This window comes from Pseudochaenichthys georgianus, chromosome 17 (assembly GCF_902827115.2).
Source record: "Pseudochaenichthys georgianus chromosome 17, fPseGeo1.2, whole genome shotgun sequence".
NCBI classification, from domain to species: Eukaryota; Metazoa; Chordata; class Actinopteri; order Perciformes; family Channichthyidae; genus Pseudochaenichthys; species Pseudochaenichthys georgianus.
In genome coordinates, this window is record NC_047519.1 from 20,872,279 (window position 1) to 20,898,049 (window position 25,771).

The 25,771-nt window shown below is 42.5% G+C and overlaps 4 protein-coding genes across 5 annotated transcripts; 3 read left to right on the plus strand and 1 right to left on the minus strand.

Moving 5' to 3' along the window:
- Positions 1-56: 56 nt before the first annotated feature.
- stap2a (signal transducing adaptor family member 2a) lies at positions 57-4,695 on the plus strand. Its single transcript, XM_034103877.1, has 11 exons — positions 57-164; positions 910-981; positions 1,061-1,180; positions 1,259-1,315; positions 1,402-1,568; positions 1,649-1,780; positions 1,879-1,948; positions 2,456-2,558; positions 2,674-2,769; positions 2,851-2,979; positions 3,292-4,695. Exons 1-11 carry the CDS (start codon positions 57-59, stop codon positions 3,345-3,347), a joined length of 1,110 nt encoding a protein of 369 aa, XP_033959768.1. The 3' UTR covers positions 3,348-4,695.
- A 624-nt stretch (positions 4,696-5,319) lies between these two features.
- Positions 5,320-13,173, plus strand: sema4e (semaphorin 4e). 2 transcript variants are annotated; one of them, XM_034103876.2, is made up of 15 exons: positions 5,320-5,421; positions 6,894-7,206; positions 7,354-7,499; positions 8,218-8,280; positions 8,357-8,455; positions 8,613-8,712; positions 8,811-8,921; positions 9,500-9,651; positions 9,845-10,023; positions 10,129-10,285; positions 10,464-10,686; positions 10,829-10,944; positions 11,088-11,245; positions 11,334-11,386; positions 11,894-13,173. In XM_034103876.2, exons 2-15 carry the CDS (start codon positions 7,098-7,100, stop codon positions 12,532-12,534), a joined length of 2,307 nt encoding a protein of 768 aa, XP_033959767.1. In that variant the 5' UTR covers positions 5,320-5,421; positions 6,894-7,097; the 3' UTR covers positions 12,535-13,173. The 2 variants fall into 2 exon arrangements, with proteins under 2 accessions (XP_033959767.1, XP_033959765.1); XM_034103874.2 differs by having other exon boundaries at positions 5,344-5,790.
- An 18-nt stretch (positions 13,174-13,191) lies between these two features.
- On the minus strand, positions 13,192-20,332 carry cactin. Its single transcript, XM_034103873.2, has 10 exons — positions 19,965-20,332; positions 18,709-19,294; positions 18,509-18,604; positions 18,271-18,416; positions 17,968-18,130; positions 17,252-17,366; positions 16,780-16,972; positions 16,559-16,678; positions 16,104-16,432; positions 13,192-13,898 (listed from the first exon to the last, which is right to left on the minus strand). Exons 1-10 carry the CDS (start codon positions 20,291-20,293, stop codon positions 13,408-13,410), a joined length of 2,568 nt encoding a protein of 855 aa, XP_033959764.1. The 5' UTR covers positions 20,294-20,332; the 3' UTR covers positions 13,192-13,407.
- Positions 20,333-20,944: 612 nt separating this feature from the next.
- On the plus strand, positions 20,945-25,168 carry cdc34b (cell division cycle 34 homolog (S. cerevisiae) b). The gene is made up of 5 exons (XM_034104578.2): positions 20,945-21,725; positions 22,168-22,254; positions 22,393-22,490; positions 23,037-23,171; positions 23,295-25,168. Exons 1-5 carry the CDS (start codon positions 21,540-21,542, stop codon positions 23,503-23,505), a joined length of 717 nt encoding a protein of 238 aa, XP_033960469.1. The 5' UTR covers positions 20,945-21,539; the 3' UTR covers positions 23,506-25,168.
- Positions 25,169-25,771: the final 603 nt, after the last annotated feature.

The window sequence follows — 25,771 nt, forward strand, 5'->3', positions numbered from 1 at the left end:
TCCCCGAATTACCCAGCGCCCCTTTGTCCTCGATCGGTGCCCAGCCAGCGACACTCATGGCGGCTGCACCCGTCAGGCAGCGCTCCGGGCCAGGGGGACCCCGGGCGCAGCTCCCGCCCTGCTACTACGAAGGATACCTGGAAAAGCGAGGACCGAAGGAGAAGGTAGGGTCGCCCGGCGCAGTGCCATGTTGTTTCCTGTGCATGCTGAGGATAGCGGTGGTCAGTATGACACCGGCTGATCCCCCATTCACAGAGAGCTGTCAACTTCCTCCCGGTGTAGAATGGGCGAGGCGAGACTGCACTGCTGGTGGGGATTCTTGACATGGCGTTTGTTGTGCTGCTAAATATGATTTGGCAACAATCTGACATGCAGCGAATTATGATCGAATCTAGACGCATGAATCGTGTAAACATGGCTGCTGTCAAAACATTGCATTTCATTGAAATCGTTTGAACGATTAGCGGCGTTATCTTAATTACTCATCTGTTTCTCTGGGTATGTCTTCCTATAATTTCACCTACCATGTAATGCTGATTTATTTTACCATATTCTGACAGCCTGATCCATTAGGTTCATTTTTACTATCTCAAATAGAAAGTTGTACACAGTAAAATTGTTTCTCTTGTGCATGTTGTTATAGATATATAAAGTGATACATACAGAATGGGATACCCTCCCCCTAGGCTCTTCCCTCTCATTAGGCTCATTTTAATGCAATATAGACATGTAATGTGAGCCTGGCTCAGGTGCAGGGTATTGCTCTGATCTATAGCCACAGATTGACAGCAGCTGTGACTCACTTCCTATTCATCTCTTGGGACAGGAAATGGGGGGTGATAAAAAGGGAAATATCCATTACACACAAAAACAGCTTTTCACATCTCTGCTTGTGTCTTTGTGTGACAGGCATCCAGGCGGCTGTGGACCTGTCTGTGCGGGAATTCTTTGTATTTCTTCAATAACGCCAAGGACAGCCATGTGAGTTTCAGACTGTGGACACTGTTGTTTGTGCATCATAGTGTGTTGAAACTGATGTATGCTTCTATGTGTGTTACAGTTTGTGGAGAAGCTGGACCTCAGTGGGTTTGTGTCCCTGAAGGACGACTGCAGCCGGGACAGAAACCTGGAGGCAGCCAGACTCATCCTGCGCATGAAGGACGGAGAGACCAAAATCACAGTAATACTATTTAACACACCAAATCACTGACATTAAAATACGTTTTACGAGGTGTAACAATGCTATTGTCTCTTTCAGGCCCCTAACTTGGAATCAAGGGAGCTGTGGAAAGGTTTCCTCTACTCCGTTGTAGATGTAATTATTCATCTTTTGTACACCTGCATCAATTTATCTCTCTCTTGTGCCATCTTTAAAATATTCTCTCCTCTTTCCAATCACAGCTGAATGTACCATCCTATCTCACGTTGCTGCCTGGCCAGCTGCAGATGCTGAAGGAGGTGGTGGACAAAGAAAGATCCAGGAGGAGAACCCGCACCCCCACACGCGCTCCTCCCTCACGCGCTCCTCCCTCACCCCTCTCCGTGCCTTTAGTAGGGGAGATCCCACCGTGAGTTCTCCTTGAGAGGATAGTAGCTTTAATGTGTGACTATATGCCCATTTTTTTTTGTGTTTGTTTGTGGCATGCAGGTGTTTCCGACCGGTGTCTCGAACAGAGGCGGAAGTCCTTTTAGAGAGACACCCAGACTGTGGCAACATGCTGCTCCGTCCAGGAAGAGACGGGTGCTCATTGGCTGTCACGACTCGCCAGGACCTCAATGGGTAAACCCCTGCTGAACATCTGAGCACCATGGCTTTAAATATCAGAGTTATGTACTGCAAATGTTACAAGATTTGTGTGTTTCTCTCTTTTGCCCCAGGTCAGTGTTCAGACATTACCGTGTGACTCAGAGGGACCAAGGTGGTTACATCATTGATGTAGAAAATCCTGTGAGTGTATTAAACACATACACTTCAAATCTTAAATTTCTTAAAATAAAATTCTTTTGTCCTAATCATGTTTTTATTTACTTACCTTATTATTCAGTTTTTAATGTTTTATTGTATTTTCATTGTTTTTTTTACGGGACTTCTGTCCAACGCTTGACTTATGTAATGTGAATCACTCCATGAACACATTTTTGTATAATAACAATGTGGATCAGTTATATCATGGCTAATACCTGGCCAAAATCTGCTTAGTTGTATTAGTACAAATACAAAAACGACATATTGGATCACTGACCACTGTGAATTTTTCAAAAGTAAATATAGCTACTATCCTGAATTTTCTCTCTCAATTTTTAAGAGGATTGTTTGGGAAATGGCAACTGCCAGGAGTTAATATAGAACATGCTTTGAGATGATAGCAATCGGCAATGTTTCAGACTCAATAAAAACAGCTTTGACATATACCAGCAGCTTTAGGTGTATAATAAAATGGATTCCCTTTTCCAGATTCCCTGTGCTACCCTTCACGAGGTCATCGACGCTCTGGTAGAGAAGACGGCAGGAACTCTGCAGCCTTTCCTCCTGGAGGAGCCTTACGAAGAAAATATCAGTGAGGAAAACATGCAGCACAAAGAAATTCTCAAGATTCATTTGTTGTCTTTGTTAGCACTTTATTACGAGTATTTAAAGAGGCTGACCACCTTTTATTCTGTTTGTGTCATCAGCATATGTTTCTGCCAATGATGAGAATGGAGAAAGGATCCTCCACACTGCCCCCTCCAGCCCCCTGCCAAAGGCTCCTGCCCTGCCTCCAAAACAAGGTTTGTCTCGGTCACAAAAAACAACATGCAGACACTCGCAGACTGACAGAAGTATTCATCCTTGCTTTTCTTCTGGTGCAGATCGCTGGCCTAGCAGCCCCCTGAACAGGTCACCCGCCCCAGACCGCCGTATCCTGACCTCATCAGTGCCGGCCTCGCCCACCAACCCAATGAGAAGACTCATCCTCTCCCCTTCACCTCTCGCACAGAGTGAGTAGACAACGAAGAGCCAACCTGCTGCAGTCCATCCTGATTTACAGTTAAAAACAAAAGAATATCACATTCAATATCTGAGGAGCAATACAGTTAATCATGCAATTACATGTAGTTATCTAAGAGCTAGAGCTGAATTCATTAGGCAGAAAGGTAATTGCCAGGTATTTGAAGAAATTGTGCTGTTTTCCAGCACTCAAATATGGAAATGTATGGTCATTTATGTTCGTTGCAGACCTGCTAAAAACAAATAGATATACTGTACAAAAAAAGTACCTAAACCTGCCATATCTTCTGTCTTTTCCACAGCTTTCAATGAGGAACTCAAAATGAAGCTGGAGAAGAGACGAGCCAGTCAGGAGTGATTGACTCATCATGAGGAACAACCTTCTGTCACCGCATACTCAATCTTCAGTGCCAAAACCCTTCTTACCGCAGCTATGTATTTATCCTGTGCCTTCTAGGTGGAAGACAAGGGACTATAAATATTGCCACTTTCTCTAAGGGAGATACAAAACGTTGGACTGATTACATGGACTTTAGTTGGCTTGTTAAGAGCAAGATTGCCTAGAAAACATTGGATTAGGTTCATAAAATGCCTTGGTTGGGGTAACAATCCACTGGTGCTTTGTCCACTTGCAAAAAGCTGTTTACAAACTGCATCTGAGCAAAAATAATAGTGCCACAACAAATGATTTCCCTTCAGAATACAGCCCACACTGACTCAATATGACTGGCAGCGAAAGAAAAAAAAAGAGAAGCACTGACACAAACCGGACCACCTACTGAGCCTGATGTTTTCTCGTCTGAGCCCCTGTCTGAGCCTCTGATGTGACTGCTGCACCACTGAAGACTAAGAACACAAACAAACCTAAGACTGCCGAGATCAACACCGGAACAACAAACTCTGACCTGAGACTCTTTATCTGGTCTGAAAGTCAAATAAGCCAGGCATAATCAGGTTTCAGTTCAGTAATTCTGTTCCCTCACCTCGTCATATGAAACATGCCTGAAAAAAGATATTGTCTGAATACAGAAAACAGCTGGCCAGAAAACTGCACAATCTCTGCCTGCTGCTCATGAGTGCTATTTGTGATATATAAGCAACCATTAATGTATTGTTGATTCAGTGACACTGTTGTGGCTCATCAATGACTCAACTTTAACCATACTGTTAGTGCTTATTTTAAAGTGTTTCCTTATTCTCTGCCAATGTGTTTGTGCTACTGTATGGTGCTATGAATGGAAATTCCAGATGATTTCAATACTTTCTCAAGAAAATCTATTTACTGTACTAATATGACGTTGCCCTCTAGTGGAATATCTTTTAACTCAATCGGCAGAAACTAAAAAAGCACAGTGTTTGGATATGAAGTACATTTTTGTTATGTTACAGTCCAAACCCAACAAAGACTTTTGGCTTTATCACAATATTTTTGCCATGCCCTACCTCTCTACCTTTAATAATGCAATTACAATTTATTACAGGTCTGAAGGAGCTTAAACAATAACATGTATTTCTACATTGACATTATGTCAATTTGCAAGTATATTTGAAGTCCGTGAATATTTGTGGCAAACTGTGATCAATAAGTGTCCTCTTAAAATGAACATTTTCTTGTATGTTTGTACATGATGTGTTGTGTCTACTTGATCACTATCAAAGAATAGTGTTTGTTAGATATCAAGTGCATTAAATGTTTTTTGCATGGATGAGATGTGTCCTTTTTGTGAATCAATAGCTTATGCTTTATCAACAGTGCACCACTTTTTGGTTTACTGAAGAATGTCAGAGGTTGATCCAGTCATTGATTGAAAACCAAGAGTGCCAACAGGAGAATAAGGAAATTGGATAATGTTAGAATAAGTCAAAGCTATCAGTCCATCACAGAAATATAGAAGACCAGAAAAAATGTGTAGGAACATTCGCAACGGTTTTTTAAAGATTGACATGAAGATTCTGTTTTATCAACCACATATAACTTCTAAATCTGTTGCCTACTCCAATTAATATTTCATAAATAAGTAGGCCTATTATTATGTAAAATAAAAAGTAGTATAAGACTATATATGTATATGTCACTGCACATGCAACATTATTATAAAGGATATGGTTATAAAAGAAAAATAACAATTAATGTATCCATTCTATCCGATGATAGGAGGACCCCCTGCAGGACAGACAGTCCCACACCACTGAGAAATGTTACTCCATCACTCCATGTTTGAACACCCTCCGGGAATTCTACATGTATCTTAAAACCTCGCCCATCTTGAATCAGTTATGTGTCCTGCATCAGACCAAAGTATATTTTCAACTTAATCAGATCTGAGATCCGCGCCTAACGCCGCCTCAACGGCAGTTAGGAGGGAGTGAAAAGAAACAACCTGTGGCCAACCGGGGCAGCAGCAGCCATTCAACCCTCCTCACCGCGGGATGTGAGTGTCTCTACAATAACGGATGACTGCTGTGACTTTGAGAGGACCCGACCGAGAAAGAGTTTAGAGAGTCGCTTTTTTCTGCTGCAGTCTGAAGTTTTAGAGAAAAGGTGAACCTGCAGTCGGTGCAGACGTTTTAAAGGAAGTTGCAAGCTACAGCGAATCAGTGTTTTACATCTCAGCGTACTTAGGCAGCAGCAGCAGCAGCAGCAACGTGTGGGGGACATAATACACTTCTCCGTTTATACAAAGTACCAGATACTTTGACTGTTAATCAAGTAAGAGTTAAAGGATTAGAAATAACGTTTGAACAGGTGTTGGAACTATTTAAATGCAAACCTCGGCATTTTTGGGCGTGTCAGTGAGCAGGTAAGTGATTAACTTTGAAATGTTGACGGTTAACCTGCTTCAGATTGCGCTGGTGCCAGTTTCCTTAAAACGGTATTACATGTTGTAAAACTGACATTAAATAACACATTCTCTTCAAAAAAATATCGAAGCAACTCACTGGCTTCCTCTGACTGTGTGTGTGTGTGTGTGTGTGTGTGTGTGTGTGTGTGTGTGTGTGTGTGTGTGTGTGTGTGTGTGTGTGTGTGTGTGTGTGTGTGTGTGTGTGTGTGTGTGTGTGTGTGTGTGTGTGTGTGTGTGTGTGTGTGTGTGTGTGTGTGTGTGTGTGTGTGTGTGTGTGTGTGTGTGTGTGTGTGTGTGTGTGTGTGTGTGTGTGTGTGTGTGTGTGTGTGTGTGTGTGTGTGTGTGTGTGTGTGTGTGTGTGCGTGCGTGCGTGCGTTGAGAGAAGTTGGTTTTGAACCAAGGCAAGGGCCAAATATGTGAAACATCTTATCAGGGCTGCATTCTCTGACATGCCGCAGCTCATCAGTGCACAACAGCACACCTCTCTTAGGAAAGAATCACCTACACTCCCACTGCAGGTTGTAGTAAAACTGCTGGAAAAAATCACCCAAAACAACAGCTGTGTCTGTAATTAAAGGAGAAGCAAGCCCAGGCTAAATGTTACTCTGTTTGCAGACTTAACTGGGTTAAGCGGTGGTGATGATGCAAACCAACATGTTTCCTGTGTGTGCGAATGAACCACTTTTTTTTGCAAGATTTCCACTCATCTGCACAGACTTTGGCCCTCTCTGTGAATCTCTTTTTGTGTGTGCTTGTGTTTGGTGCAGCAGGAGAGCTGCATTTGACATCCCTGCACCCTGCTGAATGCCTTTCATGGCCCTGCATTAACATCACTATGGCACTGACAGATTTACTGCCGTGCTGACTTTAGCTCACTCTGCTCTTTCTGGCTATTCCTCTACTCTTTTGCTTTGTTTTCTCCAACTTGTGTTTAGGCCCATTTCTCTCCACAGGTTGATGTTTTTTCCACATGTTTTGGTATACATATTTAACCTTCTTTTCTGTCGGGTCTCAGGTCCAGTGAATTGATTGTGATATCCATACAACCTTGTCTCTTTCAGTCCTGCTCGGCTTTGTTTCTTTGGTCTGTGCCATCCATCTCATCATGGACAGCCTGCTGAGCGGGGCCAGTAAAGGGGCCGGTGCCCTTCAGTCAGCACAGACCTCATCACGTCATAGATGCCACTCGCTGTCTTTGCCCCTGTATGAGTGACCGTTTAGGAAACAATAAAGCCTAAATTCCTCTTAGTTTGAACAAAAGAGCCATGCATCCGCCGCTGGCCCTCTGTGTCTTTTGGCTGCTGCCCCTGGCCTTGACGCTAGAAGAAGACTCTCCCCTGGACTGTGTCCCTCGCAAATCCGTGCCCTCCCATAGTGAGTGTTGCTTGCTGTCTTGCTTAATGTTGGCTCACAATGTGTCGGCTTGTGTTGGCTCATATAGTTTGAGTAACATTGGGTTTACTCATGAAGGGTTGAATCACTGGTGTTTGCCAAAGTTAATCAGTCATGTTCTGTGTCTAGTGGCCAACGCTCACCTGTTTCATGAGGAGGGAGTGTTCAACTACTCCACCATGCTGCTGAGAGAAGATCTGGACCTGCTATTGCTCGGGGCCAGGGAGGCAGTGTATGCTCTTGACCTGAAAGACATCACCAAGAAACTTGCTTCAGTAAGAACACTGATGATGCCAACGTCATTCAAATAATTCTGTTAGCATTAGTCGTAACATTTCTTATCTGAGTTTCTTGGCCCAGGGCTAGCACATTTTTGTGTTGTGCCAAGTTCTCTGCTCTGAATGAAGCCCTAACTCGACACATACTTAAACCAACGAGTGTTACTGGAAGTTAATGGCTGATTTACGTTTGTTATACTACTTCAGTTACATTTGCAAGGACATGTTTACTTATTCTCCACAGTTGTAGCTTCCTAACAACTAAATCAACCCATTTTGGATAATTGTATTTTTTAGTTATTTTGCAGCTTCAGATTCATAACAAAGTATAATTGTAAATGCAATGTAATGTAATAATCAAGTAATGTATTATTATGGAAAAATATTGTATTTATTCTTTGCCACCTTGAATTCCTTGCTAAGAGCTGCAGCATAAAGTAATGTACATATGATTTAATTAATAATCATTATTCATAATTCATATTATATAATATCCTAAAATGGGCCATTCTGCATAATAAGCACTTTTACTTTTGTTGCTTTTGGACTGCAGACTTTAACTTGTTACATAATTTATTTTACAATGCAGTATTACTACTTTCACTTATCAAGTAATATATCAGAGTGCTTCTTCATCACTGTGATACCAATCATAAAACAATTAACCTTGAAAAACGGAAACATTTAAAACAACATGGTGTTTTCACTCTTTCAGGTTAAATGGGAAGTGACACAACAGCAAAGAGACGAATGCAGAAACAAAGGAAAAGACCCTGAGGTGGGTCCCGTTTTAGCTTTTTCTATTTTAAATGTTTTTAGAAGGTGTAGTCATTGCTCTTTGAATGCCTTTACAGACAGAGTGCATGAACTACATCAGGATCCTGCACCAGACGGAGGATAACAGGATGTATGTGTGTGGAACCAATGCTTTTGATCCTGAGTGTGATTACATGGTGAGATGTGTACTTGCTCATCTACATGTATATTATTGAACACTGCATACATTGATGCTGTATAGTTTATTCATCACTATTCTCGTCAATTTGTGCAACATAACTATAGAACTTTAAGACTTTGTGAGTTTCAGTGTCTCTGTGATTGTCTCTGCAGTCCTACACAGATGGAAAGCTGACTCTAGAGAAGAAAGCAGAAGATGGCAAAGGGAAGTGTCCATTTGATCCTTTTCAGAGATATGCCTCCATCATGGTTGGTGAGTAGCGGTTATATATATTAAGAAATCGAGGATGAATGATTAATTCGTAAAGCTGGATTTTTATTATTTTTTGTATCTCTTTTTCCACTTGCCAGAAAACAACTTATTCTCGGCCACTTCAATGAACTTCCTGGGCTCTGAACCCGTGCTGGCGCGCAGCTCCCCTGTCTCCATACGCACTGAGTTCAAGAGCTCCTGGCTTCATGGTAACATATGATCCTATCCTATATAATGTTGAAGATGGCGTTCATGCAAATGCTTTACTGTCTGGTCAACAACCCTTTTATTTCCATGACTCAGACAAGACAATGACAACAATACAACAACGTCTTTATAGAGTAACTTTGACTATATTTTGCAGTGATTACTTATTGTTGACTATTCTTTTTTCCAGCAGTTCTGTTTCCTGTGTAGCTGCCATATGAGGACTAAATCAATAGTACAGTCACAGGCACTAGGCCTAACTTACCTACTTAAGTTAAAGTAAACAATTCCAGCAAGGTACAGTAGCTTGGGAGGAAGACACAAGGTCAAACTTCGGCTATTTGACTGATTATATATTCTACAGAGTACAATGGCCTTTAAGTCAACTAAGGAGGCATACAAAACAGTTGACTGAATGTAATAAGAAAAACTAAAAGGGACATTTGACACAGGACTAAAACTAAACCAAAAAATAAGCTAACTCCTACAGTACACTCCTGCTCTGAGGTGAGCAGTCTCATCGTGATGATTTCTTAGTAGCTCAGTCAAAGTTGCTGTTCTTTTCTTCTTTCAATACCAGAGCCCACCTTTGTTTCCATGGCTCAGATGCCAGAGAGTGATCTGAGTGAGGAGGGAGATGATGACAAGGTCTACCTGTTCTTCAGTGAGTCCGCTGTGGAGTGCGACTGCTACAACAAACTGGTGGTTTCCCGCGTGGCCCGGGTCTGCAAGGTGAAAAAGAGTTTAGCGTGCATGCACTTATTATTTGTCGCAGGTCCATTTCCCAAAACGACCGTAACATATAAACAGCACTTCCTCAGTGGCTCTCAGTCCGGCCATTCCGCTGCTTGATTGTGCATCCCGTTTCTCTTTGTGTATTTCCACTTGTCAATGTGGCATTACAAGGTTTTGTCTGTGCTCACAGGGGGATCTTGGAGGTCTGAGGACCTTGCAGAAAAAATGGACATCCTTCCTGAAGGCCAGGATGGACTGTCCCGTGTTGGAGTCTCAGCTGCCGTATATTATCCAGGACACTTACCGCTTGTGTGACCCGCAGCAGCACTGGAAGGACTGTTTGTTCTATGCCATCTTCACACCCCAGTCGTACGTTTGAATCAACAAACGTGTTTGTGTTTGAGGGAGCAGGGTTTCTTTCTCTTTAATGGGCTTTGGCACACCACTTGGCTCACATTTCTGTGTGTGTTTCAGGGATACATCAGACCTGTCTGCAGTGTGTGCGTACCGCGTGTCAGACATCAGTAAAGTGTTTGCGGAGGGGAAGTACAAGACCCCAGTCCCCGTAGAAACCTCTTTTGTTAAGTGGGTGATGTACAGCGGAGATGTCCCCGTCCCTCGGCCCGGAGCTGTGAGTCTGCCCAGAATTCAACGTGTGTGTGTGCGCGTGTGCGTGTGTTAGAAACAAAGGCAAAACTCAAAAGGCAACTCTTTTTTTTTTACAAGTGTCCCAGCAGGAAACTGATTCCTTTTGTATTCTGACTCCGTTGTTCTCTCTTTTCTCTTTCCTTCTCCTCGTCCCTCGCCAGTGCATAGACAATGAGGCTCGTAAAGCGGGCATAAATCAGACTCTGGACCTCCCAGACCGGACCCTTCAATTTATCAAAGATAGGCCCCTCATGGACCAAGCTATCCAGCCAATAGGGGAGAAGCCTGTTCTGGTGCGAAGGGGAGCCACATTCACACGCATCATAGTCAACCAAGTGCAGGCCGCAGACGGAGAGAAGTACCATGTCATGTTCATAGGCACAGGTGGGGGTCTCAGTTCAGCTGACAGCCACTTCCTTTCTTTATTTCCCTCTGCAGCTTTTGATATCATCACAACAGTGATAAGTGTCAGGTCATATGTGTCAGTATATAAATAAAGCATATTTCTATATTCCTTATTAAAAAGAGGAAGGCACAATGCTGAAAGCAGTGAACTACGATGACGAGATGTTCATCATAGAGGAAGTGCAACTCTTCCAGCCTCCAGAGCCAATCAAGACTCTGAAATTCTCTCACGTCACGGTAATTTAAAACTCTTTCGTAGCCACTATAAATGGTTTGCTTCTTTTAAATAATTGAATGTGTGTGTTTATTGTATATGACGGTAAAGCACCAACATCAGTGTGATGGCTCTGTGTTTCTGTGTGATGTCTCACTGTGTACAGGGTCAGCTCTATGCGGGCTCAGACTCGGGGGCAGCACAGATACCGCTGGCCTCCTGCTGGAGGTCCCTATCCTGCATGGACTGTGTTCTAGCCAGAGACCCATACTGCGGCTGGGACAAAGCTGATGGGAAATGTGTCGTCCTTTCTGATGTGAAAGGGTAGGCATCTTTCCCAACATGAAGTACATGCAATGTCGATATCTGGTCTCTCAAAACGAAATGGTCATTCTTGTATCCTCTGCTTTAGAGAAATAATCCAAAGTGTGAAACAAGGAGATGCCTCTCTCTGCCCTGATGCTGGTGAGTTAGTGTACACTACCACTGTAATAGAAATATTGATATTATTAAGAAGTGGATGCCTGTTGCGACTTTCCTGGAAGAACTGCTGTATTAAGGCACAGCTAATGCAAACCAAACATTTTCCCAATAATACAGCTTCACATTCAAAAGAATGTACAGCTAAAATACAAGTTTACTTTTATAATCTAGAAGTCACAGTAAATGCATTATGTTTCTACTATTGATCATCAATAATGTGTATGCAAAACATCTGTAACTGTTTTGCGTTTTTGGAGAGCAAATATAGAATTTTTAATTACCAACTCCTCTATTCAAATGTGTTTTAATGCCCCCAGTATCGTAGGAGGCATTAACAGTCACCTACAGTAAAGAGGGTGTGGCCAAATCAAACCAGAACAAAAATATGAATTGCTGCCAATTTTAATCCTTTAAATAACAATAATTGAGGTGTATTGTGGATTGGTAAATTGAAATTGTGTGTAAGTGAAGGACCTGTTTTATTTTCAGATCCTGTGAAACCTATGAATAGGTCCTTCTGGCACGGGGGAAACCTGAATCTCCGTTGCCTTCCTCCCTCCAACTTGGCAAAGACCAGCTGGGAGCGGGCCGGCCGGCCTCTGACCCCTTCAGCTCGCATTCAGGTTCTACAGGACGGACTGTTGATCCTGAACGCCACAGAGTCCGACAGTGGTCGGTACCGCTGCCTGTCTGTGGAGCTCTCCAAAGCTGACCAGTACACGAGCACCGTGGCAGAGTACCAGGCTACAGCCCTGTCTGACCCGGGGGACACAGGGTCTCCCCAGGCTCAGACTAAAGGCCCCTCTGTGGCTGGACTGCAGGTCGTAGTCGGGCTCCTTGTAGTTTCTCTTCTTGCCCTTTTGGCTTGGAACTTTTACAAAGGCCATCTACCGCTGCCCCGGAACTGCAGAAAGAAGAATACAGAGCAATCCCAAGAGACCCCCGAGCAGGGGGGGCTGAACTCCAGAGTGACCTACCAGGACGCACCGGGGCCCGTACCGGCAGAGGGCAAGCCCCTGGTGTCTGGAACAAACAACGGAAGAAATAACCACACTGGAGGGGAGGCCGCTGGGGAGAATGAGGACCCCAAAGATTCTCTGCAGTATATTGATGACGAGTACGAAAATTAAAAATGACAAGCAAATTAAATGTTCCATCCTGCGCAACTAAAGTTTGAGAAATGAACAAGAATAACGCAAACTATTTGTTAAGAGGCAGAACTACTGGATTCGAGTTCAGCTCTTATGTTTGAGAGAAATCTCAATTTATGGGACTATAAAACATTCCCAAGGGATTGAAACTTTTGTACATGTTTGAGACATTTGAATTTCTGCTTTTTGTTTAATTGTGTGTACATTTAAGTGTTTTAGCTTCCTACTAATTGTTTAATACCTTTCATAGATTTAGCATATCTTGTAAAAATTGTTTAGATTTTCACAGGGAATGTAAAATCATTTAAAATGAGCCATTTTCATTTTACCACTAGCTGCCATAGTTTTCTTTTATTGTATTAAAACGTTTCTACCTGGTTCTTGTGTTGTTCCAGTGTATTTAAATATAGACAATGTTTATTAGTTTTCAACAAGACTGGGCTTGCAAAGAATGTGAAGAACAGATGTGGAAGATGCCTGCCGTTATGAATCATCTTTGTCCTTTCGTGTATGTACATCTCGTCTTTCTGAAGACTGACCTAGTTTCAAATATTCCATTTCTTAACTCTCAAATGAAATGTTTAAAATTGGTGTTCACGACGGAGAAAACATTAAAACGTGGCAGCTTGCAAAGAGTAAGAAAGGGAAAAAATCTTTATTGTGTAATTTTGATTACGTTACAACTTACATTTCAGACAACAGTACAGACTAATGTAGCTCCGACAAACTGCTCTTAGTGAGAGCAACCAAAAACAATAGAAAATAGCCACATTGACTGCACAGCCTACATAATATAGCGTCTATGCTTAAAACCCAGCGACTGGGGTCTTGGTCCGTCCCTCTGTGTGGTCTCTATCTCCTGTAGCGGTACCTCTTGAAGTGGAACCACAACTGGAAGATCCCATTGGCGAACTGACAGCGGAAACCGTGTCGATGTGAGTACTCCCACTCCCTGTTGACAATTTTGAAGGCAATGTCCTCGTATGGAGGGCCGGCGTGGAACCTTAGGATCCCAAAGTCCTTGTTGTCGGGACTGGGCTCAAGGAAGTACTGCGGGGTGGAGCGCTTGTCGATCAGGTCCGGGTAGAAGATGTTGAACTTGTAACCCTGCACGATCTTGGGCGGAGGGTTGTCGAAGTCGTAATGGGTCTGATTGTATTTGTTCCACTCGAAGCCTGTGTGGACCCTGTTGAAGAAGCGTGGTTTCCTGGGACGGTATTTGTCCGCCCACAGGTACATCTTCCCTGTGACGGGGAACTCCACGCTGAACTGGGCCTCGTCGTTGCCCATGCCCTGTCTGGCGCGACGGATGAAGAGGTCTTCGGCGGTCTCAACGGCATCACCTGATGGAGAAGTCAAAGAAGCAACCATAAGTGGGGAGAAACAATACATATAACCAGAGATAGCAAAAGTACACTTCCTTTCCTCTCTTCTTTAGAGAAGACCAGGAAATGATAGATACACGGATCGTGTTAAAATCAATAGGCACTAGGGGTGTAACGGTTCACAGAAGTCACGGTTCGGTTCGTACCTCGGTTTGGGGGTCACGGTTCGGTACAACAAGAAAAAGCAAAAAAAAAGTCCCAAATGCATAATTCCAGGTTTGTTGTTATTTATTTATTTATTTTGTTTATTTATTAGTAGTGCAAGTTTCAGTCTCAAAATAAGGAACTCTGACATTTTGAATAATTAACTGTATTAAACAGTTAAAAACAAACCATAAACAGTACCACACACATTCAGATGGCCATATTATCTATAATGGCTGATGTCAAACAAAAAGGTTTCATCAAACTGTAAAACTAAAAAGAATGTCTTACATCATAAATAATAAGAAAGTGTTTCAAGAGCGCAAAGTCGTTGAAAAACATATGCCAAAAGCTTCCGTTATTTATTTTGGTTTCACGGCTTTCATGTCTATTGGCCTCTTACAAACAGCGGGGATCAGCTGTTGAACTGCTGTTGTCTTTTGCCGGGCTCCGGTGATTGGCAAATCTGGGTGATGCCTTCTGATATGATGTAGCATGTTTGGCGTGTGTTCCCATTAGCATACCGCACCGCTATCGAACAACGCCGACACACCGCCCCCTCGGATCCACCACTCGCACACTTCATCGTTATTGTAGTCCACAGGGAACCCGAAATGTTCCCACACAGCTGATTTAAAAGAAGCAGGTGGGTTCTAGCTCCTGTGTGTTATCTGAAATCGCCATACTAACTTTTCTTCTTCTTGTATTTAGTTCGTTTTGTTGTTGTGTTTCTTCTTGTTCTTCATTTGTTGTTTAAGGGCAGCTGGCAAACAGCTTTTAGGCGCAATACCGCCCCCTGGATTATAAATAGTGTAGTGGATGCTGCCCTGAAGGACAGACTTTTTTCCCACTCGTAAAAAAAAAGGCGTATTCGTCGTGTGACTGCATGTGCCGAACCGTGACGGTACGGGACGAATACGGATACCGTTACACCCCTAATAGGCATGCAATTACTCTAAATCAGGGGTTCTCAAAGTTTTGATGAGTGAGGGCCAATTTAGATACCCAATATTGGATTGAGGGCCGCCCAAGAAAAAACGGAACACAAAATAATTCCAAAACAAATCCTTTCTTTATTGTACTAACCAATTACTGCAACTCGCGAGATGCCTAGTTGCCATGCAACCAGTAGCATAGCAAACTTTCCACAAGCTGTCATTCATAATTTAGGAATGACAACCCAGGGGGCGCAGTTTTACCATTCTTAAATTCCATTCTAATTCTTACTAGATACAACCATGGAGGATTAAAATATAACGCATGCATTTCAGCGTGTCACATTAAAGGTGGGGTAGGTAAGTTTCAGAAACCGGCTCGAGATACACTTTTTGTTATATTCCATGGAATGCTCTTAACATCCCTATAGCAATGAATATCTTAAGTGCTTTGACAAAAAATAATTCATCTGTAGAAGCCGTAATACTGTAAAAAGTACAACCAATCGATTGGATAGCCTACCTGCCTGTCAGCCTTCCATCGGGGCACAAACTTATCTCGTGCCCTCATTGGTCATGTGCACGTTCGTGTGTGTTGGAGGAGGGGCTCTATAAGGAAGTGGCAGATTTTCTCCGGTTGTGTATTTTCAAATTCTAGCGATCTCGAGCCGGTTTCTCAAACTTACCTACCCCACCTTTAACTATCGCGGGCCGCCAGAAACATTTCCGAGGGCCGCCATTGGCCCGCACTTTGAGAACCCCTGCTCTAAATAATAATGATCACGCCACCAAACACAGATTAAAACTAAAGTAATGAGCCTGTTTGGAAATAGGAAGAGGTAAGAGGTAGAAAGTACAGGTATTTGTGTTAAAAGTAAAAAAAAAGTAAAAGTAACAAGTCGTCAGAAAAATAAGTAGTGGAGTAAAGTACTGATACCAGACAAATGTACTTGAGTACAGTAACGAAGTATTTGTACTCCACTACTTCCCACCTCTGCATATAACATATTTTGTGCAGCAAAAATGGTAGGGGCTGCTACATCTTCTGCAGGCATTAGTGCCCTGTGTGTTAATAATCTCATACCTGTGACTTGTAGCTGTTGTTGGCGTGCTAGCTCCAGCCTGGCTGTGTCCTCTTCTGCGGTGGTGGTGTGCGAGTCCAGCGGCAGCTCGGAGGACGTGAGCAGCGTGGGACTGTAGCGGCCCGAGTCGTACTCCGACTGGCTCTGCTGGATCAAATCCTCCTCCGTCAGCACGGCCTCCACTACCTCGCCCTCCTTCTCTTCGTCTTTCTTGTCGCCCTCTTCTCCTCCTTCCTCATTTGGTTTGCCCGCACCAGATGTTGAAGGACCTGCCTCCTCGTCATCCCCTTCGGTGTCTCTTTTTTTATTTTTGGTGGAGGATGAAGGCTCCCTTTTTTTTTTAAACACAGAAGCGAGAATGAACAGTTATAAGTGAAAGTTAAAGCCCAGGTTACCTAAGCCTTCATGTCCCCAGGGAATCAGGATGTGTATCATGTGTTGTTTCAATATAACTTACTCATCACCACTCCTCGCCTCCTCTTTGATGATGGGGAACAAAGGTTCACTTTCCACCCCCTGTTCCTGTTTCAGCTTGAACAGCTTCTGGCGCAGAACATCCTGATGTCGCTCTCTCAATCTATGACACACAATAGAATATTTACATTTTCTCCACTGTTTATTCCGATAATGAGCTGTCCTTAGAATTTATAATGCAAGTACAACAGCAGAAATGTGTACCTTGCTCTGGCCAGATAGACTCTGACTTGCTGCAGCAGACTCTCCCAGTAACCGATATCAAGATTTGACCCTCCTGCCCGAATCTTGGTCTCGATGTTCAGGTGCAGCGCCTGCAGCTGGCTGTAGGTCTTTCCTTTGAACACCGTCTGGACATCAATGGTCACAGCTGTGTTGATGCCTTCACGACGATCACCTGAGAATTCAAAAAGATTGCATTGAAGATAAAAAGGTCAAATAAATGTTGTTGGGCTTCTAGTACATACAAATCAGAGACAGCTATGAGTTGAATTATTTAGTGGCACGCGGCACCGTAACCAGTGGCACACTAGGAATAAGTGTGCAAAAATCAATCAGATTTTATTTTAATAATTGCACTTCATATCAAAAAGGTTGCCGACCCCTGATTTAGTCATAAAAACACTGCTGGAAATGTAACTTTACATGTCACAGTAAAGCAGGGATTATTCTGTACCTGGTCCTTTCCCAGAGGCCTCCAGTTTTCTCAGTTTGCTGATCTCGTCCTCAGTGATGGTCGTCATGTCTCTCCAGAAGTCCACGTTCTTCCCTTGCTCCAACTCCATGTACACCTGCCGGCACAAAAACACTCAGTTATTACAAAGATGGAGCTCTTTTAAAAAGTTGAAGCTTCTATTAAAACATGGCCTGTGAGCCATTTTTAGGGTCATCTGCGTGAGCTAGAACATTCCATTTACCCTTTGGGGGGGTTTATTGTTTAAACTCATCATGCTGAGTCTGTATTGCGACACATTTTGTATTGACAAATCATTTTCCACTTAGTTAAAAGTTACATTCAACTGTAAAAGTCAGATTGGATGTCTAAAATGTTTTGGCACCCCTCAGTGGCAGATAAAGTAAAAAGACAGCAAGGAAATATATAACTCAGGGATACTATGATGAATCTGACGTCTTTAAACATCTTGTTTTGTCCTTTCAAACCCCCAAATATTCGTTATCAATATGATTTGAAACAGAAAATATGCAGCTAATATATCTGATTATGGAAAAAAAACATCTGCCAAGTATTAATTTGACAATTATAAAAAAAGGTGGCGATAATTTTTTTGTTGAATCAACTAATAATTAGCTCTCCCTATAAAAGCATCACGTGCAATCAGACATGTTTTTTTAACTAAACTTTTTCACTGGAATAGACCCATAACCACTCACCTTAATGTCCTCCAGCAGGTCATCCATGTCTGTGACCGTGAGCCCGTTGAGAAAGGTGTAGGGCTCGTGCATCTCAACCGCGAGATCGTCATCTTCTGCACTGATGTACTTCGCCAAAAGGTCGATAGGCTTGGCTCGACCATCTCGGATTCTGATCTTGGACCTGGACAGTGAATATCATTTTCCTATTAATGATCAGTTTGTGGGAGCAACTTAACTGTAAGTGTGCAAACAAACAGAACCATGACAAAAACACCCTGCACTATCAAAAAGGGATATACGGTATATTGTGTGCACACTGACCTCAGTTTGGCCTGGTGCAGATGGAAGTTGTCCTCCTGCTCGGCCCAGGTTTTGAAATGCTCGGCCTCCTTCTCTCTCTGCAGCATCTCCAGCTCCGTCTCTCTCATGGCCTTTTCTCGCTCCCGCTCCAGACGCAGCTGCTTTACCTGTATACACAAAGTTTGTATAAATAAGAAAATGGCTGATATTCAACACTCAACAATATAGTGCCATCAAATAAATACTCCACAGCTCATACCTTTTGCAGCTCTCTGCGATTCTCCTCCTGAATACATTTGTTTCTGTCTTTAAGGTCTTTATCTCCCAGATGGCCAATGCCTTTCTTATCCAATGCCTGAAAGAAACACAAAACTTGAGTTACAATACTCAGAGCAAGGTGGACTGGAAGCTACATTTGAAATCTCCTTCCATGCCGTTCAAATCTTCTCTCTAACTCACCTTCTGCCATTTGAATGTGCCCAATAGGTTGTTGTCCCCAAAGGGATTGTCTGCGTTGGTGTAGCCCATGTACTCTTCACTCCAGCCCATCTTTTCTCTCCTTTTCTTCTCCTTTGCTTCCTTCTTCAACAGTCTCCTGGCTCTCTTCTCCTCTGGTGTCTCCAGAGCCTTCATCATCTCTGTCTGTTTTTTCTTATCCTCCTTTTCTCTGATTACACGGCCTCCACGATCAGACCCTGAGCTATCAGACGAGTCAGGTGAACTGGAGCGCTGCCTCCCTTTTTCTCTTTTACCCTTGCTACTCTTACTCTTCCCTGGCTCTCTGTCTTCACTCTTCTTCTTGCACTCTAGGCTTTTGTCTTTGTCTCCTTTTCTTTCCCTATCTCTGTCTGGCGCTTTCATTCTTCTGTCTCTGGCTGGACTCCCTCTCTCTGGACTACTCTGTCTTCTCCTTTCTCTGTCACTGCTTTCCTCATGGGAGTCAGAGCTGGACTGGGACCTTTCCCTCCTTTTTTCTCGGGATGTTCCTCTGCGATTCTCCATTTCTTTTTCCTGCTTCCTCACTTTGGAATTGCCTGAATCAGAACTGAGAAAGAAAAAGGGATTAAGTACATTTTGGCTAGTGGATGATCCATAATGTGTTGGAGAGAAGGACTATATTTTGTGTTTTTTTTACTCTTGCGAATGTGAGTGGGTTGAAATTAAACAGCAGACTTGTGAATTAGTGTTGGTTTTTCTCTAAACACTTTTAAAACCTAGATCCAGATGCAATTGCAAGTTAATTGCACAATGATATCTGTATACATGTCAGAGTGTAATAATAATACGCCTGTTGATTTGCATAACTTTTAAAGTACCAATAACACAGTGGGAAACATCAAATCAAAATGGGTTTTTTTACAGCCCAATTTACACATTTTTCTCAGGGGCATATGACATCCTCTATCCGTAGACCCTTGCAGGCCACACTGAAAAACTTCCCCCCCAGAAAAAAAATCACATTTAACTGGGGGGAAATAAAGGAAACCCCTGAGCCACAGAGGACGGATAGACGTGCAATAAATGCCATGCGTACATAGATTGGCTCAGGTTAATTTATTTGCCATTCAAACAAATACTTATTTGATTAACACGGGCAGCACTAATTCAACTCACTTTTGTATGAGGTAATGTCGTCACAAAGTGTTGGCTGGTTTGCATGTGTGTTTAGCGTCCAACAAGTGTTACGGCTCGATTATAACAGTAACGTTGGTTACCTTGACGATCGACCTCTCGACTTGCTCCTGGTCTTGTTTGCTGGTCCTCTCCTCCTGTCGCCCTCCGAGCTGCTCCTGTCGCCACCTGGACAGTCCCTGTTTTGAGGCCGACGCCGACCTGGAGAGCCATCGCTGGAGTTCCTGCTGCCCGAGCGGCCCCGTCCTCGCGCGGTTCTTTTTGTTTCCACAGACCGACTGCGGCCTCTCCTTCCCTCCGGTGTGTGGGACCGGCTCACTCTGGATCTATTTCGTCGGTCTCTGCTTGGGCTTTTGGACCTTGAGCGGGACCGACGTCGTGATTTCGAACCCATCACGAACTTTCCGTCCATGCGGGGTCTGGAGTGTGCTCTGTCGCATAAATAAGAGGTAACAAAGAAAACCATTTGCTCTCCTCACAGCGTAGTAGTATAGAGTATTTTTTAAACATTCAATTAACTACATGGACATATGTGTCTGATTCTCTCACTTACAGTCATCATAAAATTGCGGTAAATTGTCTGGTTTTAAAATGATTTGATCTGGCAGTAGGTAGCCATGTGAAGGGGTCTTTCTAAAAAATAATGGCGCACATTCTAGACGTCATGAGCATAGCTTGAGAAAATAAAGTATAAATTAATACAAATGATCTAATTTAAATGTTATGTTACATGGGACATCTTAAATATATTTAACATAATTTACATGTAATACATTGTTAAAATACAGTGACATTAAAATTAGGTCAAAGCTGCTTTTCAGAAACACAAACAACATTCGCGTTTTCGTGACGTCAGTCAACTGGCAAATGTAGTTGTCCTAATTCACTCTTAAATTAATCGTTTAAACTAAAACTGTCATTGCTCATCCAATCACCCCTGGTTCATTTTGTATTCATATAAACAAGAATTGTACCACGTCCTTGTGTGTCTTATTGTTTGCTTTAACGGTTAGAAGTGATGTTTACAGATGGTTCGTGGACTACAAATCCCAGACAACACAGAGCGCCATTGCCTGTGTGAAGGGGAGAGGAGACTCCTTTCAGAAACATTCTTCTTTACCCAGCTGTCTGGGCGATATTAACGGCATTTCTTACTGATGCCAGTAACATCTTTGTTTCCTCGCATTTCAGAGCAAGAATTTTGTTTTCTTTTTTAATCTGGCTCTGGTGACGAGTGTTACCTACTCGCACACTCGGTAAACTCGTCTTCAGCTGCTCCGTAAAGCACAGCTTGTTAGCTGGTTTACATTAGCCAGCAGCTACCAGTAGATTTACGGCTTATATCCGTGGCTGCGCTTCCAGGTAGATCAACTAAAGAGGCGCTGCTCAGCCACAATGGTTTGGTCATTTCACCAAATCCAGGGTAATGACATTGGTGAATAATTCATCTTATTTGAGGAAACATCAACGCAACCTTTGTTTGACAGCGCAACCCGTCTGCTTTGGCCTGTTTCATTGTCTGCGAACATCGAAAACAACCTAGTGTTTTTTTTCCTTCCCTTGTCAGTGGGTTGTTGACCAACTCAGCCGTGTTCGTGTAAACACAGCAGTGAGCTGTTGACTTCAGATTTTACCACAGGCCCGCAATCTATTCCGGTATGGCACAACACGACCACTGTCATGTAGCTAGTTCACAGAAAGCACTCATGTTGGAGATGAAGAGCCTTCAGGAGGAGCCTGTGGAGGGATTCAAAATCACACTGGTGGACGAGGCTGATATGTACAACTGGGAAGTGGCAATTTTCGGACCCCCAAACACTCATTATGAAGGGGGGTATTTTAAGGTAAGAATTGTCCACCAACGTGGAACATTGTCTTTGTCGAATGAACAGGTCATTAAAACATTTACATATAGCACATAAACACTTACAGTAGGAATTGTTAAAATAATACAACTTTATAGATAAATCTACAAACAAAATATAACTTCCCCACATCCATGACAGCAGCCCCAAGTTAAAATGCGGAAGGAACTCTTAAAAAGAAGAAAAAAACCTGTATTGACAACTGCCATTATTTCAGTTTTTAGCCCCAAGGAAGACCTTCAGCAGTTGAAACCTTTTTAAATGATTTACCAACAACAGCAATAAAACCTTTTTAATAATAAAAGTTTTTGTTTTGAATTTAGCACCTGAAACATCTATGATTTACCAACAGATCATGCGTTATATTGTAGTGATACTGTGCATTGTTACATGTAAATGACCTGCTGTGTATCCCTCTCAGGCTCGGATCAAGTTTCCCATCGACTACCCGTACTCTCCACCTGCCTTCCGCTTCCTCACCAAGATGTGGCACCCCAACATCTATGAGGTGACTTATCACACACCCTGATTCTGTTTTACAATCAAATGTGATGCCATTTCATGTACTTGATCACTATATTTAACATCTCTCTGTTGACGAATGATGCATCTTATAATAAAATGAGTTTATTTCCTCTGATTTTAGAATGGAGATGTGTGTATTTCTATATTGCACCCTCCAGTGGATGACCCGCAGAGCGGAGAGTTGCCTTCAGAGAGGTGGAATCCCACCCAGAATGTCCGGTTAGTACCTCCCCCATTACCTCTTTTCAAATGTCTCTCCTTTCTGGGATCCTCCCTTCCTTGTCTTCTCTCAACCACTTCACTGATTGACCTGACTCATACCCTTAGCACATGACATTTGTCTTCAGTGGAGTCTCTTCCGACGTTGAATACATATCGTGGTATTAAACATTGTGTAATGTGATCTGTTTTTGGTCAGTGCATACGTTAGGTACCTCCCTTTTTATGTTGGTGTGTTGTGAAATATAAGTGGACTTACACAATGTGGAGGCATTACAACTCCATAAGTACTTTATGGTAGATTTGTGTCCGCGCACTGTTCTTCCAAATAATGAATGAAGCAAAACAATTATAAAAAGCCTCTATCAGGAATTTCACCTTCACTGCCTAAAAGTAAACAATGTACAATAATGGAAGCCCTAAAATTCTTACTCAGTCAGAAAAAAGATCAATCCTTTATATAATGCTATAATATTGGTTCAAATTACTACATCATTAATTTCTGGATGATGTATTTTTTTTACTCACATTTGTTTTCACTTCCAGGACAATTTTGCTGAGTGTGATCTCGCTGCTGAATGAACCCAACACCTTCTCTCCCGCTAATGTGGACGCCTCCGTCATGTACCGCAAATGGAGAGACAGCAAAGGCAAGGACAGAGAATATCAAGAGATCATCAGGTAAACAGACGTACCTTATCATCGTCATTCACAACGCTTTTATCACAAGAGCTGACTAAATTCCTTCCTTCTCTTCAAGTGTCAATCATCTTTACAGTATATATTATTTTACTTCCCGCTCAGGAAACAGGTATTGGCCACCAAGGCAGAAGCAGAGCGTGACGGTGTGAAGGTGCCCACCACGCTGGCCGAGTACTGCGTCCGCACACGCGTCCCGGCCCCCGACGAAGGCTCTGACCTCTTCTATGACTATTACTATGACGACGACGATGTGGAGGGCGAGGACGGAGACTGCTGCTACGACGAAGATGACTCGGGAAACGAGGAGTCGTGACGTGCTTTTTGGGCCGCATCCTCAATTTAGCTGAGATACGCTACCCGTTTTTTCTGTCAGGGTTGCCAGAAATTCTCGGTCCACATTCAACCGAGAAAGATTTGAAGCTTCCCACTTCTAAACCAATGAAAAGAGCAGTTTTTCCTGAGCCTTTGAATTATTTTCTGAGGCGTAAATCGTTGCACCGTTGTGGAAGGGTCAGACCTGGTAGAATTTGCACCAGCACAAAAGTCACCAAGTTCTTCAGATATTATGAATTTCCATCATCACCTAAAACCTTATTTTGAGAGAATATCACTTAATCCTATTGAGTTGTTTAGTCCCATGTATAATATAAAGTATTGTGGGGTTAATACCACTTTTAACAATAGCAACATTTGCACTGGTGCAACTGCAAACACTTCCAAACTTTGCTCAGCCTGTCACTTCTCTCGTATATCTTTATTTCCCTAATTGTAAGTGATTGTTGCTCAGCAGTAGTTGGTCTCAGTGACTGACTGAAGATTGAGGACTTCAAGCAGCATTTTTGTACCGAATGATCTACTGCAAATCCATTAAAAAAATATATTTCTGAGTTTCCCCAATCTTGTTGCGCTTCAATCCGAGGGGATGTCACAGAGCGATGTTTCTTGAGCATGCCAGAACATCATCAGAAGCTTTTTGTCCCTTTTACCTACGGGTTGTTTACCTACGGGTTGTTTACCTACGTCACTATCCGTTATCAGCTTGGTGAAAAGAAATAGTCGAGTTAACTGAGATCCCACAGAACTCTGTATCTGGAGGACCGGCTGGCGTCAGTTGGTCAAATCCTGATGTGAACAGTTTTGGTAACAAGAAATTGATATTTTGCTGTGTTTCTCCTGGTTACTGTTGGATGTGTTTCTGTGTCATTTTGAGTGTGGGGTTATGTTATTTAATGTAGCTCAGATTTAAAAGTCGTTAAGGGACGTTTTTCAGAGGGGGGGGGGCATAACTAATTACTGATCTGAATTGTATTTCTCTTCAGGTTTTCTCTCGAAGAGGCCAGAGGGAGCCAAAGACTTAAAGCAGTGTAAAAGAAAGCCCAAAACATTTTCTGACTATCTGTTGTATTCCTGTCTTTGCTCTCTTGCAGGCTTTGTTATTGTAGTCTCTTTACTTTGTTTAGACATTATGGCTGCAAAACCTTTGCTTGAGATATATTTATGTGATGAAATTATTAGGTTTGATTGGCAAAAAAAGCATATGTAGGAAATGTGTTTGTCAAAAGCTGTTGTTGCAGTATCATTCACATTTCAAAATGCTTTTCACCCCCGGAAGTGTGCTGTAAGAGAAAAAAGGCTGCCATGTTCAATTATTATTTCTATTCTTTGTTTCAGCTGAGAGTAGTATTGATATGATTTTTAGAGTGCATGGGTCTCTGTGTGTATTTTTTCATCAGCAATATTGATTGTTTAATTTACTTAAAGTTCATACTGAATTTCTCAGGATAGTGAATTACATATAAAAAAAAAACTATACAATTTCCCTCTTTTAGGTGGTCTTCAGATTTGGTTTAAAGCTTCAGCAGGAACCATAACTGATATGCACATGTAGCTGTATAGGTGAACACCGTATTGTTTTATTCACCTGTGTATATTTTTTCTTTTCGACTATTTAAAACTGGAAAATAAAGATTTATTGGGAAAAATTTGCTTATTTATTGCTTTATTTGGATTAGTTGTAGCCTACCTCTAACATTAACTCTCTTAAAGGTCCCATGTCATGCTTTTCCGGTTATTACCCATCCCCTTGTGTGTTATGTAGCTTTTTTTGCATTTAAAGGGTCTGCAAAGTCACAAACCCTCAAAGTACACCCTGTAGTGAGTAAAACTCTAACACAAAAAATACCTGTCTGTGCTGCCCCAGAACGCCTCGTTGGACGGTGGTGGACTCATCAGAACAGAGTGGGCGAGCTGACCAATCAGAGCACAGTGGGCTCATAGGTGGGGGTGGGGGCAGGACGAGCTTCAACAAGCCGTTTAGGACAGAGAAAAAACCAGTATGAGAAACCAATGTGATTTTGGAACCTTTATTTTAACATTCAACGATTGATTTAAAAGGGATTGGCGAAGACAGTGCTTCATTTCTCTCACACAGGAATCTCTGAAATCTAATTCATTTTTGATAAGGGTCCCCCTTTATAATAAATGTACCTTTTGATAAGGGTCCCCCCTTATCAAAATGAAACTTTTTTTATAAGGGTCGCAAACGGAGGGAATTGGGCCAAATATATCCAGGGTCTGTT

What these genes read in the sequence shown, in the direction of transcription:
- cactin (XM_034103873.2), bottom strand. Translation starts at nt 20,293, where the DNA reads ATGGACGGAAAGTTCGTGATGGGTTCGAAATCACGACGTCGGTCCCGC. An exon ending in TCGAGAGGTCGATCGTCAAG is followed by an intron (nt 19,295 to 19,964) that starts GTAACCAACGTT and finishes TTTCTTTCTCAG; the next exon opens with TTCTGATTCAGGCAATTCCA. An exon ending in ACAACAGCTACAAGTCACAG is followed by an intron (nt 13,899 to 16,103) that starts GTATGAGATTAT and finishes CTTCTCCATCAG; the next exon opens with GTGATGCCGTTGAGACCGCC.
- stap2a (XM_034103877.1), top strand. Translation starts at nt 57, where the DNA reads ATGGCGGCTGCACCCGTCAGGCAGCGCTCCGGGCCAGGGGGACCCCGG. An exon ending in AGCGAGGACCGAAGGAGAAG is followed by an intron (nt 165 to 909) that starts GTAGGGTCGCCC and finishes TTTGTGTGACAG; the next exon opens with GCATCCAGGCGGCTGTGGAC. An exon ending in TCCTCTACTCCGTTGTAGAT is followed by an intron (nt 1,316 to 1,401) that starts GTAATTATTCAT and finishes TTCCAATCACAG; the next exon opens with CTGAATGTACCATCCTATCT.
- sema4e (XM_034103876.2), top strand. Translation starts at nt 7,098, where the DNA reads ATGCATCCGCCGCTGGCCCTCTGTGTCTTTTGGCTGCTGCCCCTGGCC. An exon ending in ACAAAGGAAAAGACCCTGAG is followed by an intron (nt 8,281 to 8,356) that starts GTGGGTCCCGTT and finishes ATGCCTTTACAG; the next exon opens with ACAGAGTGCATGAACTACAT. An exon ending in GCGTGGCCCGGGTCTGCAAG is followed by an intron (nt 9,652 to 9,844) that starts GTGAAAAAGAGT and finishes CTGTGCTCACAG; the next exon opens with GGGGATCTTGGAGGTCTGAG.
- cdc34b (XM_034104578.2), top strand. Translation starts at nt 21,540, where the DNA reads ATGGCACAACACGACCACTGTCATGTAGCTAGTTCACAGAAAGCACTC. An exon ending in GGCACCCCAACATCTATGAG is followed by an intron (nt 22,255 to 22,392) that starts GTGACTTATCAC and finishes CTCTGATTTTAG; the next exon opens with AATGGAGATGTGTGTATTTC. An exon ending in AATCCCACCCAGAATGTCCG is followed by an intron (nt 22,491 to 23,036) that starts GTTAGTACCTCC and finishes TTTCACTTCCAG; the next exon opens with GACAATTTTGCTGAGTGTGA.